This window comes from Ricinus communis, chromosome 5, assembly GCF_019578655.1.
Source record: "Ricinus communis isolate WT05 ecotype wild-type chromosome 5, ASM1957865v1, whole genome shotgun sequence".
Taxonomy (NCBI): Eukaryota; Viridiplantae; Streptophyta; class Magnoliopsida; order Malpighiales; family Euphorbiaceae; genus Ricinus; species Ricinus communis.
Genome location: NC_063260.1, coordinates 24,443,930 through 24,458,407, shown reverse-complemented (window position 1 = coordinate 24,458,407; position 14,478 = coordinate 24,443,930). Strand labels below are relative to the sequence as shown.

General features: G+C 30.5%; 3 protein-coding genes across 4 annotated transcripts; 1 reads left to right on the top strand and 2 right to left on the bottom strand.

Annotated features, from left to right (window-relative positions):
- Nucleotides 1–524: 524 nt before the first annotated feature.
- On the top strand, nt 525–3,951 carry LOC8272471 (copper chaperone for superoxide dismutase, chloroplastic/cytosolic). The gene is made up of 6 exons (XM_002509609.3): nt 525–858; nt 953–982; nt 1,100–1,172; nt 1,310–1,444; nt 3,152–3,375; nt 3,560–3,951. Exons 1-6 carry the CDS (start codon nt 592–594, stop codon nt 3,821–3,823), a joined length of 993 nt encoding a protein of 330 aa, XP_002509655.1. The 5' UTR covers nt 525–591; the 3' UTR covers nt 3,824–3,951.
- A 321-nt stretch (nt 3,952–4,272) lies between these two features.
- LOC8272470 (nudix hydrolase 14, chloroplastic) lies at nt 4,273–6,804 on the bottom strand. Of its 2 annotated transcripts, none has more exons than XM_048374134.1 (7): nt 6,514–6,804; nt 6,307–6,412; nt 6,026–6,103; nt 5,645–5,737; nt 5,424–5,540; nt 5,109–5,207; nt 4,273–4,709 (listed from the first exon to the last, which is right to left on the bottom strand). In XM_048374134.1, exons 1-7 carry the CDS (start codon nt 6,717–6,719, stop codon nt 4,476–4,478), a joined length of 933 nt encoding a protein of 310 aa, XP_048230091.1. In that variant the 5' UTR covers nt 6,720–6,804; the 3' UTR covers nt 4,273–4,475. The 2 variants fall into 2 exon arrangements, with proteins under 2 accessions (XP_048230091.1, XP_015572130.1); XM_015716644.3 differs by having other exon boundaries at nt 5,424–5,516; nt 6,514–6,798.
- Nucleotides 6,805–11,447: 4,643 nt separating this feature from the next.
- LOC8272469 (geraniol 8-hydroxylase) lies at nt 11,448–13,399 on the bottom strand. Its single transcript, XM_002509607.4, has 2 exons — nt 12,344–13,399; nt 11,448–12,259 (listed from the first exon to the last, which is right to left on the bottom strand). The coding sequence occupies exons 1-2, from the start codon at nt 13,241–13,243 to the stop codon at nt 11,654–11,656; spliced, it is 1,506 nt and encodes a 501-aa protein (XP_002509653.1). The 5' UTR covers nt 13,244–13,399; the 3' UTR covers nt 11,448–11,653.
- Between the last annotated feature and the right edge of the window lie 1,079 nt (nt 13,400–14,478).

Sequence of the window (14,478 nt, the reverse complement as noted above, 5' to 3'; positions counted from 1 at the left end):
GCAAGTAACAAGAAAACTATGATTTGATAGACATGAGATTTTATATATTCTATACATGTGCGCACACACTCAAATAATTTTATTTTATTTCATTTCATATAAGGCCTAACCTAACAATGCTGATTAGGGTTGATACTTTTGTACATCTCCCTTAGCTTGTCCCAATATTTTTTCCTTTTGATAAAATTAGAAAAATAACAACATAACTATTGTATTTACATTTATTGAGTAATAACTCGGAATTCCAAAAAAATTTAATTTCATGATTTGATATAAATAATATTGGAAATCATTTTGTTGTACAACTTTGATTAATAATATAAAACTAAGAAATCGTGACTGCCAATTTCAATGATTCTTTTGTTTCCTTGAGCAGATTAAAAGTTTAAAGATTGCCTCAAAACAAAAATTAAAAAAAAAATGTATTAGTATACATATATTAAATAGAGTAATTTGTTTTGTCAAAAGAGAAAGACAAAGTAAAAATAAATAAATTGTATGGATGTATCTAGACACCTTGAACTCATTTGAAAACATAAGCCAGCAGCAGAAATAGCACAACGGAGAAAAAAATAATAAAAAGAAATAAAAATGGCATTTCTAAGGTCTGTGACAACAACCACGAACGCTGCCATAGCAGCCTCTGCTCTACCAGCAGCCTTTGCTATCTCTTCTCTTTCTTCTTCTTCTTCTTCTTCTCAATCTTCTACTCCAAATCCCAGAACCCATAACCTTTCTTTCCTTTCAACTTCCTCTTCATCTCTCCCATCTCGCTTTGGCCTTGTCAAGAACCTGACTAGGCCTCCTTCTGCGGTTAGCATGGAAGCACCCACATCAGATCACAAACCCAACTCTCAGGTTCCATCTTTAATCTCTACCCACTTGCTTATATGCCAAGAGGTTTCAATTTAGCTCTGAAGTTTGAGTTTTTATTTATTTATTTGTTTTGTAGGAAGATTCAATCTTGTTGCCTGAGCTACTTGTAAGTTAAATATTTTTGCTTCGACTTTCACCTCAATTTGTATTGTATTTAAGCTGATTTTGGATATCTATTTTTGAAGATTGTTAATGTATGAGATTTCTTTTGATTTAATTACAGACAGAATTCATGGTGGATATGAAGTGTGAAGGTTGTGTTGGTGCTGTCAAGAATAAGTTGCAAACTGTTAATGGTATGCTATTCTGCTTTATTTCTTGTAAATAAACATTTATTCATTAATGGTTATAGAAACATTAGGTTTATAATTTCTCTTCTCCTTTTTCTTTATTTGGGCTGTGCGTTGTTTTCCACTTCGGGGAAAAAAATTAGGAGTGAAAAATGTAGAGGTGGACTTGGGCAATCAAGTGGTAAGGGTTCTTGGCTCTTCACCTGTAAAGATCATGACTGAAGCTCTAGAGCAGACGGGTCGAACTGCCAGGTTGATTGGCCAAGGGGTTCCTGAAGGTTGGTCAACTTCCTAATCCTCTCTTCTGGATTTTTACTCATCTCTGAAATGTATACTTTCTTTGAATTAGCTGGCTATACATATTGATTTCTTGGTATGCCTGCTAATAAGCATAACTAAGGATGCAAATGTAATTTTCATATGGTTGGCGGATGCATTAATGAGCAACTTCATATCTGTAGATCTTCGTTTAGGACATTATAGAACAAAAGTTTATAGTGTTTCCTTGATAGTGGCCGTCATTTAGCAACTTAGATTCCAGGTGGACACCATTCTTTAGCAGATCTTCATTAGTTCAAGCTTCTCTTCGGGAGATGTTAGATAAAAATTCATTTGTTTGACTTGAGACTCTTTGTGCTCCAGCATATAACTTTGGGAGATTGTTCCCACATGCTTCCTTTCTGTATACGTCTAGAATCAACCTCTTTATCACATGCAGTTCGTAGTAGTGGCTTAATTTAAAGGATCATATCCTTTATCATCATTCTGCAAATGTATTCGATACGTATCACGCAACTAGATCTCTAACTAGGTAATAAAAGCTTTAAATTTTATATTGAGCCCATATTATTTAACAGTTTTTTTGGGTCAAATCAATCATTGGAAATTTGTTAAGTTCAAATAAGCATGCTATTTACGACAAAGAATTGATCGTCAGGGATTTCTATACAAGTTCTCTAAAATCAAAGTAAGAATTAGCAAAACAAATTATTTAAAAGATACTAGATTCTCAAATTCTTCAGCACTTCATCTCTTTGAGTACTCTATTGAGCACAGAACTTGAGCATGATAGCAGATGAATCTTGCTACAAACTTTATAACTGTCTGGCTGTTCCTGATAAAATATCCAGAAATTTCTGGCTTGCCAGATAGAGTAGACATTGGCACAGAAAAGCCAAACAACTCATCCAAGTCCAAGGAAAAGGTCATCTAGTATTTACTGGCATAAAGAACTTTCTTTCATACATCTTTTGAAAATTTGCAATACAAAAAAGAAAAAGATGGCGGATATCCTCCACCTTACAATTATTATTTAGCAGTTGTTACCTTTTGAGATGTTCTCTTCTTTTTCTTTTTACCCTTTTTTGTCATCTTGAAGAAATGAAATCAGTTGTTAGGCTAATTATTTGAAATGTCTAAATGGAACCTGGAAAATAAAGAGGATAATTTATTAAGTAGATGGGTATTTCCATAAAGGGGGCATGCTTTGTTTTAATTGTATGTACATGCTCTTTCTTTTCTTTTCCACCTTTATGGAGCCTGGCATTCTTTGAAGAATGTTATAATTCCCATGCTGAAATGAGGGAGACTTAATATTGATGTCCTATTTTCTTTTCCCTCACTTTTTGGACAACTAAGTGTCTTACAATTTCGTGTGTGATTAAGAGAAGGTCTTGCCATGCTTATAGCATTATGGAAGGAAATTAGTACTAAAGAACTATTGCTTGGAGATCCCACGTTTCTAAGAAATAAGAAATATAAACCGCTAATCAGTGTGCTAAGGGTCAACCAACTAAGTGGCTAATTCTAATCATTTTGATATTGATCGGACTTGAGTCCAATTATATTATTGGATTGTACATCCCAACCATCAACTTAAATTCCACTGCTGTTACAAAATGGATCGCATTGTAAGACAATGTTTTCATGTTCTCAAATGAAACAACAGTCTCTTTATTCATTTACCTCTTTTTTTCACAGCTCAGACTTTTTAGTGTCTGCCGCTGTTGCTGAGTTCAAGGGCCCAGATATTTTTGGTGTGGTGCGCTTTGCTCAAGTGAATATGGAATTGGCCAGGATTGAAGCCAACTTTAGTGGATTGTCACCTGGGAAACATGGTTGGTCCATTAATGAGTTTGGAGATCTGACAAGAGGTGCAGCAAGCACTGGGAAAGTATATAATCCTAGCAATCAAGGAACTGAAAAAGAGGTTTGCATCAGTGTATGCTTGCTTTTAGTATGTTCTGCATTTTGCTTTATAATATTGGTTTGAGTTTTTGAGCTAGGGCCACTATCAATCCCCACTCTCCAAGTCCCTAACCCCTTTGTTCTCTCACTTCTATGCCAGCTACACTTATCATAGCAGTCGCTAACTATGTCTTTGGATATATCAGCCACAGGGTGACTTGGGAACACTAGAGGTTGATGAGAATGGAGAGGCCTTCTTCTCAGGCTCAAAACAGAAGCTAAGAGTTGTAGATCTTATCGGGAGATCGGTGGTGGTATATGGAACAGAAGATAAATCAGACAATGGTCTCACAGCAGCAGTAATTGCTAGAAGTGCCGGTGTTGGTGAGAACTACAAAAAGCTTTGCACATGCGATGGGACCACCATATGGGAATCAAGTAACAAAGATTTTGTTACCAGCAAGGTTTGATAATGAAAACTAATCCTACGCTTGAACATTTAGGCATCTTATTCACCCAATGAAGGGTTTGTTGCCTCCAACATGTATCCATCTATTTGGGAGCTGAATGGAATAATAATGATGTCATTTTTACCTAATTGCTTTAGGGTGCTCAAAAGTTCTTATAATTTTACAGTTATTGAAAAGAGAAGTAAGACTTTCCAAATTACTAGCAAAATTTACAATGAAAAAGAAACTAAAAAGATGCCATTTTTGCGTTAAAACAGTTGTAAGAGATTTTTATATTGCAAGTTGAAGTTAAGAAGTCTTTGAACTGGAGGCTCCTATTAATATGAACTGGAGATATCGGACAAAAGATAACTCTATGAAATAAAAGTACCACTTTTACTTTAGGTTCTTTACGGAACCGTGGTGCTGTTAGGATGCAAGTACTTCTCTAGCGATTAACAACAGCCATATCTTTGAAAAGTTAAGCTTCACAATTTCAGACTATGAAGGGTAATAACACGCCACGCTAAAGGAGCGTTCATAGCACCAGTGCCAATCAGTTTAACTTTACAGCCAAATATCATCTCCTGGAAATAGGATGAAACTGAGTCCGTAAAACCATAAATGTCAATAACCAGACAAAATCAACCTAACGGCTGCAATGGTTAGCAGTTTAAGGTTTTGAAGGCAGTAGACCTTCCTTCTTTGCCATCTCATAAAGTGCAATAGCCATTAAAGCCTTAGCATCAGCTGTCATGCGCCAAAGTTTCCTGTAGGGAACCACGTGAAGCTTAATAAGTTCACCATGATCATGAAGGCCAGTCTCTTTGCCTTGCAGTTGTGTGATAATTTCTTTATCGACACATCCTCTATAAAGGAACACGCTAATTTCTTCATCACATCCTCCCTATCCATGAAAAGGAAATACAACCAACGTAAGTTACAGATTGTATCTTTCTCAGGAATTATTAACTACTCTTAAAAAAGTAGTGAATGCATTTCGAAAGCATATAATTCAACAAATTCATGGGATATTTGCATAATATTAAGGGAAATTTAAGTCATCTTAACAATGCCATAACCCAAGCACATTTTTGTCCACATGTAAGTCTATCCAACAATAGCACAGATAAGTCCAGGAACAAAAAACACATGAAAAGACACATGATAAATTTATAGTTGCGTTTAATTCACAGATAAATCTATCCTTAACTGCATAGTTCTAAAATCAAAACGCCTGCGCTCAGTGAAACAAATGCTTCCATAAACTATAAATTGAAAAAGATGAGGGTTCATGTCAACATACAGGAGAAGGAATAATTCTGCATCCAGTGGATGGATCCAGGAATGATGTGAGATCAACCATGTCTTCTAGATTCAAGCGAATACCAGTCTCCTCTTCAACCTGTCAAAGACATCTAACTGTGTCGTACAACAGGAGCTGTCTCAAACATACAGATCTACTGAACCATCCCAATCTCCACTTCTAAGTTGAATTATTCTCAAAAGGTACCCGGTGTTATCGGGTTCTTTCTATTTGTTTATTATGTTATTTGCCTGTCTTTAATAATTAACTTGTTCACAAAAAAGAATTAGTTATGCTGAAAAAAAAAAAAAAGACCTCGCGAACTGCAGTGCCAACAAAATCACCCTTATCATCATCCAGCATCCCAGCAGGTAATTCCAAAACAAGCCTCCCAGTAGGGACCCTAACCTTACGACATGCATGAAAATCACCCTTCATCAGCATTTGTATGAATTAGTAGTATTAGAGTAGTAAACTGTCCAACCTAAATTCATGGCCATTTGCATAGGCAACTTCTCAGCATTTATATGAAGTACCTGTTCAGTAAGAACAGCATAGGTCTCACCTTCAGCATCCAAAAGAATTAGCACAGTTACAGCTGGTCCTCGTGCAAATACTATACCTGGAACCTAAGCATGTTTTAGTCCTTACAGAAAGATACAAGGCTTATAGCATTAACGTAATAGCTTGCAGCTTGTTAAAAGGAAGTGCTTGGATTAAGGAAAATTTTGTATAGCTCACAGCGAACTGAATTCATGACTGAGCATTGAATATCAATAAGTCTTATGACGATTACACAGAAAAGGAGGAGCCGACTAAAAATCATTTAAAACAAATTACAATTGTGAGACAAACAACTTAGAAAGACTTTATTCCAACCCTTGAAGTTTTAATTAAACAGGGAGAAAATGAAATACCTTTTGCCCTGTTTCCTGATCAATAATATCTGCCTTGAATTTAAGAAAGCCAATGCGTTTTCCGAACATATCCACTCCCTGTAACACTTCGAAATGAAACTTCATATACATTTCCCAGTGCAACACAAAGAACCATATTTTTCAATTGAGTCCCTAAAACGACAGTTGAAGAAATCCTTCACCTTTAACCGCATTTTAATTAATAACCAAGCAGAATCCAAAGTGATATCAAAACTTATTAGATGAAAGATTAGCGACAAAAGTGAAAAGATCAACAAAACCTGAACAAGAACTCGTTTTAATGAAAAAGAGGGAGTAGCTAAAATCCCAGTTTCAGATTGCAAATTCTTTAGCCACTGCTTAAACAACGAGGAATCGATAGCACTTCTGCACTCCCAAAACCAAACAAATACCTAAATTTCTCTGTTCAATATTTCATTAAATAAAGAACAGCATACACCAAAAAGAAAAGAAATTATTATACTGGCCTGAGATCGGAACCGGATACGCCGGGGGCAGCAATTATCTGGACGGGTTGGTTGGGTTGAGTTGGCAACGTCAGGGACTGAGTGAGGGGCTGTGGTGAGTCGGCCGACATTTTTACACTGAACGGTGTTCTGCTTCTTCGAGTTTGATGCAGCATATACTGAAACGGAGCCAAAACGATGCGTTTTGGGGCTGTCAGCAGAGACATCACTGGAAGCTTGCAGAAGCACAAGCAAATATCAAATTATTTTTCTAGTGGCAAAAGTTAAAAAGAAAAGGATGAAAATAAAAACAAAATAACATAAACTATAAGGAATCCAATTTAATCTTTTAAAATAATATTTTTAATGCTCTTTAATTCATTAAAAATGCTCCCACTTCTTTTCTATCCCTAGATGTGGCAGTTGCCATATTAGTGTATTTCTTCTGCAAATTTGTCAGTTTAATACTAGTATTTTCAGAATATTATATCTTGAATTTTTCTATTTTCTATTATTTTTTTATAAATATTCAAATAATTTTTAAAAAGATTGGTTAAGAAAACATAATAATTTCTTTTATCATTAAAAGATTTTCATATTATTTTTCTAATATATTGTTATCTGATACTTTGACATAAAACATGCAGAAATATTACTTTCTTTTAGTAGCAAATAATAGAAAGTAGTGTTAAATTTATTAAAACTTATTTTCTTATTAAAAGTAAGATTTTAATTTTTAATATAAACTAATAACAAAATTTATGAAAATTATTAATTAGTGTTAATTGATTACTCAATTTTTATTTGTAGCACGATTGAATTTGAGAAAATTAAAACATGTTATAGATAATATTTTTTCGAGTAATATTATATAATTCATTTTCAAATAATTAAATAAAATATATAGCTAAAATTAATATTTTTTAAATAAAAAATTTAAATTATATTAAAAATTTCATTTTCATTATTATACAAAACTCCAACTTTAAATTATAAGATTATCATGTCTTTTTATTGATATTAGACTTATTAATTTCAATATATTTTTCATAAAGCTAATAGAAATCCAGATTATGTTGGTAGATTAAAACATAGGTGCTTAGTTTTTTTATTTAATTGGTATAATTTTTTATTTTTAATATAATTGAATTTTAATATATAATAAAAATAATTGTAAAAATGACATTTTTTAGTCAAAAGAATAATTCTTATATTAATAGTTTAAAAATAAATTATGTGTAATTTTATAATAATGTTTGGAAATATAAGAAAGTTTAAACTATTTAAATCTAATTCGGATGAAGATAAAAGATTTAAAGTAAGTAAGAGAATATTTATTTTTGTTGAATATTAACACTATTTTATGTTAAAAATATAATTTTATTATAATATAATAAAAAATTAATTTTTAACGAATTTGACACTTAATAATAAATTTATGAATTAAATTTTAATTTTAAATTAGTGGTTTAGTTCATTAACTATTTTGATTTTACATAGAAAATTAATAGTTAGTTTTATAAAATTTTAAAAAACTCTAAATACTACAAAAAAAAAAGTACAAAAACCGACTTATATATTATATGAAACCTTAAATAATAATATTAATAAAAATCGATTATACATAGCTAAATATTATATTTGAGTGAGAGGAAAAGTATATTATATATATATATTTATGAATTTTGCTTTAGCAAAATCCATTCATGATATCAAGAAATAAGGATTAGAATATAGAAATATTACATTAGGTTAGTATAGCTACTAAAATGTACAGACACATTTGCAAGTGAAGAAACCATTCAAAAATATTATGTATGAAATGTCAACTTTTTAAGAATGTTATAAAAATTGTACTTAAGCTTTAGATTTTTCTTTTATAAACGTTCTCGAGTGTCAATCTTTTACTGTGCAATTATAAAGATCGTTATTTTTTTAAAATAAATTAAAATTATAAAATATTTATTTTAATAAAATTATTAAAAAAATAAATTTTAGAATTTAATTAGTTTTCAGACTTTATTTGTATTCTAACGTACCATATATTATTTCATCTTATACGTTAATAAATGAGGTGATAATATAATGTACATTATTAGACCAATAATGCAGCATTGTACTACCATCTCTATTGATATTAGAAAAAAGAAAAGAGTAGCATCATGTCTGTGTGAATTATGATGAAGTAGCAGTTTCCACAAAGTCATATATCATTTTCACATCTCTTCTTCATATTGCTTATCTACCTTGACAAAGACTTTAATCTATTAAAATGTAAATTTGCTAATATTAAATGATATCTTTTTTCCTTATAATTCTTTTATTAATTAATACTAAACCTGTGTTTTAACAATGTAAAGTTTTGATTTCAACTGCGATACCGATTAATATCAACACATTTTTTATCAAATTTAATCTTAAAAGCACCGGACTAAGATTCAATCCATAGAAATGCATTCGAATATAACTTCAATGCACAATTTTGATAATGACGAATGCACTTTTAAAATTTATATTGCATTTTTTTTGCATAATATTTAATAGATTAACAATTTCAATAATCAATAAAACTTTAAGCAATCAACTAAGTTTCATGTTAAATAGTTAATATCTAACAATTACTAAATTTTGAAAAATCATCTACAATTTTCTTATTCATTTAAAATATTATTAGGAAAACTACAAAATGAGTGATTATAACAAGTTTAATGAGATTTTATTCTAATTTAATAATATTATTATATTTAAATTATTAATTATTAATTTAATCCTTTTAATTAACATGAAAAGTTATAATAATTTATTTTTTTAATTTTTTTTAAAAATATTAATATAATAAAAAATAGAAAGACCGATTTATATATTTCACCAAATCTGATAAATAAATAGTATTTAGCCTTTAATTCAAATTCCAAACTTGCACGTCAAGAATTTCGTAACTTAGAAGAAATAAAGGATGGGTCTTTCGGTACTGTATTCACTGCTCAATTAGCGCATGTTAGACAAATCATCTGCCGATATTCAATTGTTCCCACCATAATCTTTTTATTTATTTTAAAAAAAATTAATAGATTAATATATCAACTAAATTAATTATATAATAATATATAATTTATTTATTGATTATTATGTTTTATTAGTTGTTAATAATAAATTATTAATAGTAATAAATTAATTAATTAATAAAAGTATAATAATTAATAAATAATATATTTGGTATAATCATAATTGGTCACTCTTATCTCATTTCCTTTATATCGAGCAGGTTGAGCATGGATCTCGGTGATTCCCGTCCGAACCGAATAACCGTACCAAAAAATACCAGAACCGAAAAAAACCAAAAGTTTTTATAACCGAATTGAACCGATCCGAATTTTTTTACTATTACGGTATGGTACTGATTCTTTAGTAAAAACCGTACCGTAACCGTACCAGAACCGATCCGTTTTGTACTGATCCTGACCAAACCGTAGAACCGAATTTTTTACATATATTTATAAATAATTATTTATATTATATAAATAATACATATATTAAAAAAATAATATATATACTCTATAAAAAATTATTTTATATTTATCATTTATATAATTCAAGCAATTGTTATAGAAATACAAAAAATAATACATATTAAAAATAACTATAATATTATAATATACTTTATACTCTATAAAAAATATAAGTTATATATATTAATATGTCACATAGTATATTGATACTAGTAATCTAGTATGCATACTGTAATACTATATTTAAAATTTATTTACAATCTAGAAATTTTTGACAAGTTAGTTAAAAATTACTTAATTTAATAAAAAGTTATATAAATTAGTAAAAATTATAAAAAGATATTATTATATAAATATAGTATTATTTACACTATATTTATTAATAAATTAATTTTTAATTATATAATATTTTTATTTTAAGAATAATAATATTAATTATACTAAAAGTATTAATTTATATAAATATTAAAATTAAGAAATAAATATTTTTAAAATATTATTATACTAATAAAACTTAAAAAATAAATATTTAGAAATAATTAATTTATTAACGTTTAAAATATTATAAATTAATATTAAAATATTAAAAAATATTAAATTATATTTATAAATTTAATTTTCTTTTTAAATGATCAAACAAAAGTTGAGAAAAAATTGTCAAGGCATCTTTTAACAATATAGAAGTTTTTTACTTCCTACAACAGCGGAGGTCCTCATTTGTTGTCAAGATTGGCTTAAAAATTCAAATAAACTTATCCAACTAGAAGAATCAATAGAGGATATTGAAAGCATAGAGTCAGGTAACATTTCTTTACATATGTTTGTTTATTGTTGATGCTGTTAAGTCTTATTGACGTAATTTTTTACTTTTATTGTAGAAATTATTCAAGATCTTGAGATTGGTGAGTACCTTGTGCCAAGATTAAATGTGGAGTGCTAATTTTGAGGGGAAGTAATAACATTTCTTTGCTAATTTTGGACATATATTTTAGTGCTACATAAAATTTATAAATTTATTTATTTTAATGATTGTAATCTGTAAAATATTTTTATGCTAACAGTAATATATATATTTTAATGGTTTGTATTTGAATATTGAATGAATTATAGTATTTGCAAGTGATTGAATTGTATTTTTTTTTTATGGAAAACTTTTATGTAAGCTTGGTGAGTGATACGTATAAATTCAAGTTACTATAAAAAAAAATAATATATATATATATATACTAATATTTTATATTTTATATTTTAATATTAAATAATTGATATATATTTTAATATTTAAAATTAATTAATATATGTCAATTATCAATTATTTGATATATTTAGAATTGGCAAAGAATCGTTTGTATATAACTTACAGGCATTTCGACTAAATTATTTGATGTTGTTCCGGCTGCTAGAAATCATTTGCTTATGTCCATGTAGTTTTATACCGTAACTGCATTCTCATAAACTATAATGTTCTATTAAAAATGATAAATCAGACAGGCTTTTCCAAAAGGAGAAGAAAAGACATCACCACATCCAACTTCCTTCAGGTATGGTCTTACGATTGAGCCTATCTTGATAAATATATAATAAAAGCAAAAGCAGAAGCAAAAGCAAAAGCACAAAAGTTCCAATTCCAAAAGAAAAGACAAGAATTCAAGTTAAACTTGATTAGGTATAGCTATCAGTGGTTTAGCCTTCTGTAAGCTGATGCCAAACCTATCTTCCATGTCCATGTTCTCTGGTGTAACACCATCTTCAAGTTTCCAATCAAAAGAGTAGATAAGTGAACCCAACAGTAAGTGCAACATTCTTATTGCCAATGGCAATCCAGGGCAAATTCTCCTTCCAGCACCAAATGGTATAAGCTCAAAATATTGACCTCTAGCATCAATATTCGACTCCAAGAATCTCTCTGGCCTAAACAATTCTGGCTCTTCCCATAGAAATGGATCTCTGCCTATAGCCCATGCATTCACCAGAACTTGTGCATCTTTGGGAATTGTGAAGCCATTCATTTCAACATCTCCTCCTGCTTTGCGAGGGAGTAATAAGGGGACTGCTGGATGTAACCTGAAGGTTTCTTTGATAATTGCTTTCAAGTAAGGTAAACGGGCCATGTCTGATTCCTGTAGCAAGCTTCCTGTGCCAATAGTCTGCTTAATCTCAGCTCGGGCTTTCGATAAAGTCTTTGGATTGCGGAGTAATTCTGTCATTGCCCATTCCAATGTGCTTGAAGTCGTATCAGTCCCAGCTGCAAATAGATCCTATGACATGCGTGAACGAGTTAAATATAACAAGAATTAAAACTCAAAAATTGACAGGATCTAATATTCAGTAATTGAACTAACCAAGAACAAATGTTTCATGGAATTTATGTCCATCTCTGTCTTGTTTTCTTCAATAAGGGCGAGAAGAGTATCAAGCATGTCGTTGGCTGAGATATAGCCTTCTTCTTTCCTTAGCTCCAACCGTTGATCGATTATTGGATCAAACAGATCTAGCATCCTCCCAAAATAAATTGCAGTTCGACGCCTTACGCCCTGTGGATCAATCTTTCTTAGCACAGGGAAATAATCAGCTAAATTTGGTTTTCCGACCTCATCCATGATGCACCTCGCTACCTCCTTGAACTCTCTTACGCTGTCAGAGTTTGAATCAGTCAAGTCCAGAGAAAAAACATTACTGGACAAGACACTAAGGACAGTTTTGAAAGCCACATGGCTGATATTGGTCGCGGCACCGAGACGGCAACTTTCTTTTACATCGGCGATAAGTTCTTGAATTTTCTTCTGACGAATGTCCTGATTACCATCAAGTTTCTGATTGGAAAAGAGGTAAGAATTGCAAATCTTTCTAAGATTTCTCCATGGCGCACCAACAGGTAACCATGGCATGGAAGCCTCATGATGATCATGTGCATGGACTGCTTGGACACAGATTCGGTTAGCAAAACTGAGATCAAGAGTTTGAAGGACTTCTTTGGCCAAGGTTGCTGAAGAAATGACTACTGTAGTAATCTGGCCGAGTTTAAGACTCATCAAGGGGCCATGAATCTTGGCAAGCTTGGCCAAGGACTGGTGGGGTTTGTCACCAAGTTCAAAGAGGTTGCCTACAAGTGGTAAAGGTGTTGGACCAGGAGGAAGCTTTCCTGGACCTGTTTTGCTTCGTTTCGAAATGGAAGTAAGAGCTTGAGCCAAGGTTATGGTGAAGAGAAGACTTAGAACACATCCAACGAGCAAATCCATCATTGTTTTGTTTTGCTTCTAGTCGCCTCTTTTTTGCTAAATTTGTTTCTTTGCTTCCATTCCCAATTCGCTCATGTTATCTTGTTATGTGGGCACAATTTTATTGTTTTGGCTAAAGGTCAGCAGATAACATTGATATTAAGAGTGACAGAATAACAGATTTTCCAGCCACAGAATATAAATGTAATTTATTCCCAAAAAATAAATACTTCAGTTTGAGCGATGCTAGGCAATTCCTAACTTGGCATCTCTTTTCTGTCAAATTAAAATTTAAAATTGCTATTTTTTTTTTTTTTTGTGGTACATATATTCTAATTCAAATGCTGGAATTTAAAATTTTAATTAAAATAAAAAAATATTTTTTTAAAAGATAATGTATCTCTTTTACCTATAATTAAGAGATGTACTTTCTATTTATTCTTTTAAGAATCGTGTTTTTGTTAATTAAGTATTATCTCGAATTATCAAAATGAAAATATAGCTTAATTAATATTCAAATTGTTTCTAAGAATTCCTGAGATTTTGAGTTCAATTTTAATATTGATTAATAAAATAAATTATTTTTTGAGATTCAATATCTTAGAAAGGATTTGACTAAGACTTGATTAATATGAAATGCATTTTAACATAAAATGATAAACGCACAATTTTAAAAGTATTGACCTCCAATTACTAATTTTAATTAATAAGATTATAAAGAAACAACTAGATTCTACATTAAGTAATTGTTATTATTAAATAGTAAAGGGAAAATTTATAAAAGAAATGTTAATTGTTGTATGTACCAGCTGTCGTAAGTTGGAAAACTTTCTCATTTATTAAAAATATTGCTAGGGAAGCTATGAAATGATGGAATAAAACAAGGTTATTTATTATTGAATAGTTCTTCAATGCAAACATAAGAGCTTTTAAGAATGACAGATTTAAGGTCTGATTTTAGATAGCAAGATAAAAGTTGTTCACTCTTACCTCATTTTCTCTGTATCGGAATCACTATAAAATCGTGTCCCTGTCCGCTGCATCTAATTTCTCCATCAATGAAAATTCGTTTGAATGTTTTCCACGTTTGAGAGAAGTTCCACTGCCGTGTCATGGCAATAGCAAAAGACAAACAAATTCCATTGGCTGTTGGTTACACATGAATCACATCAATAAAAGCAATTGAATTATAAGAATTTGACCAAAATAATTGACACTGGTTAGAAACAGTAACAAAAAAGAAAGAAAATGAGATCATT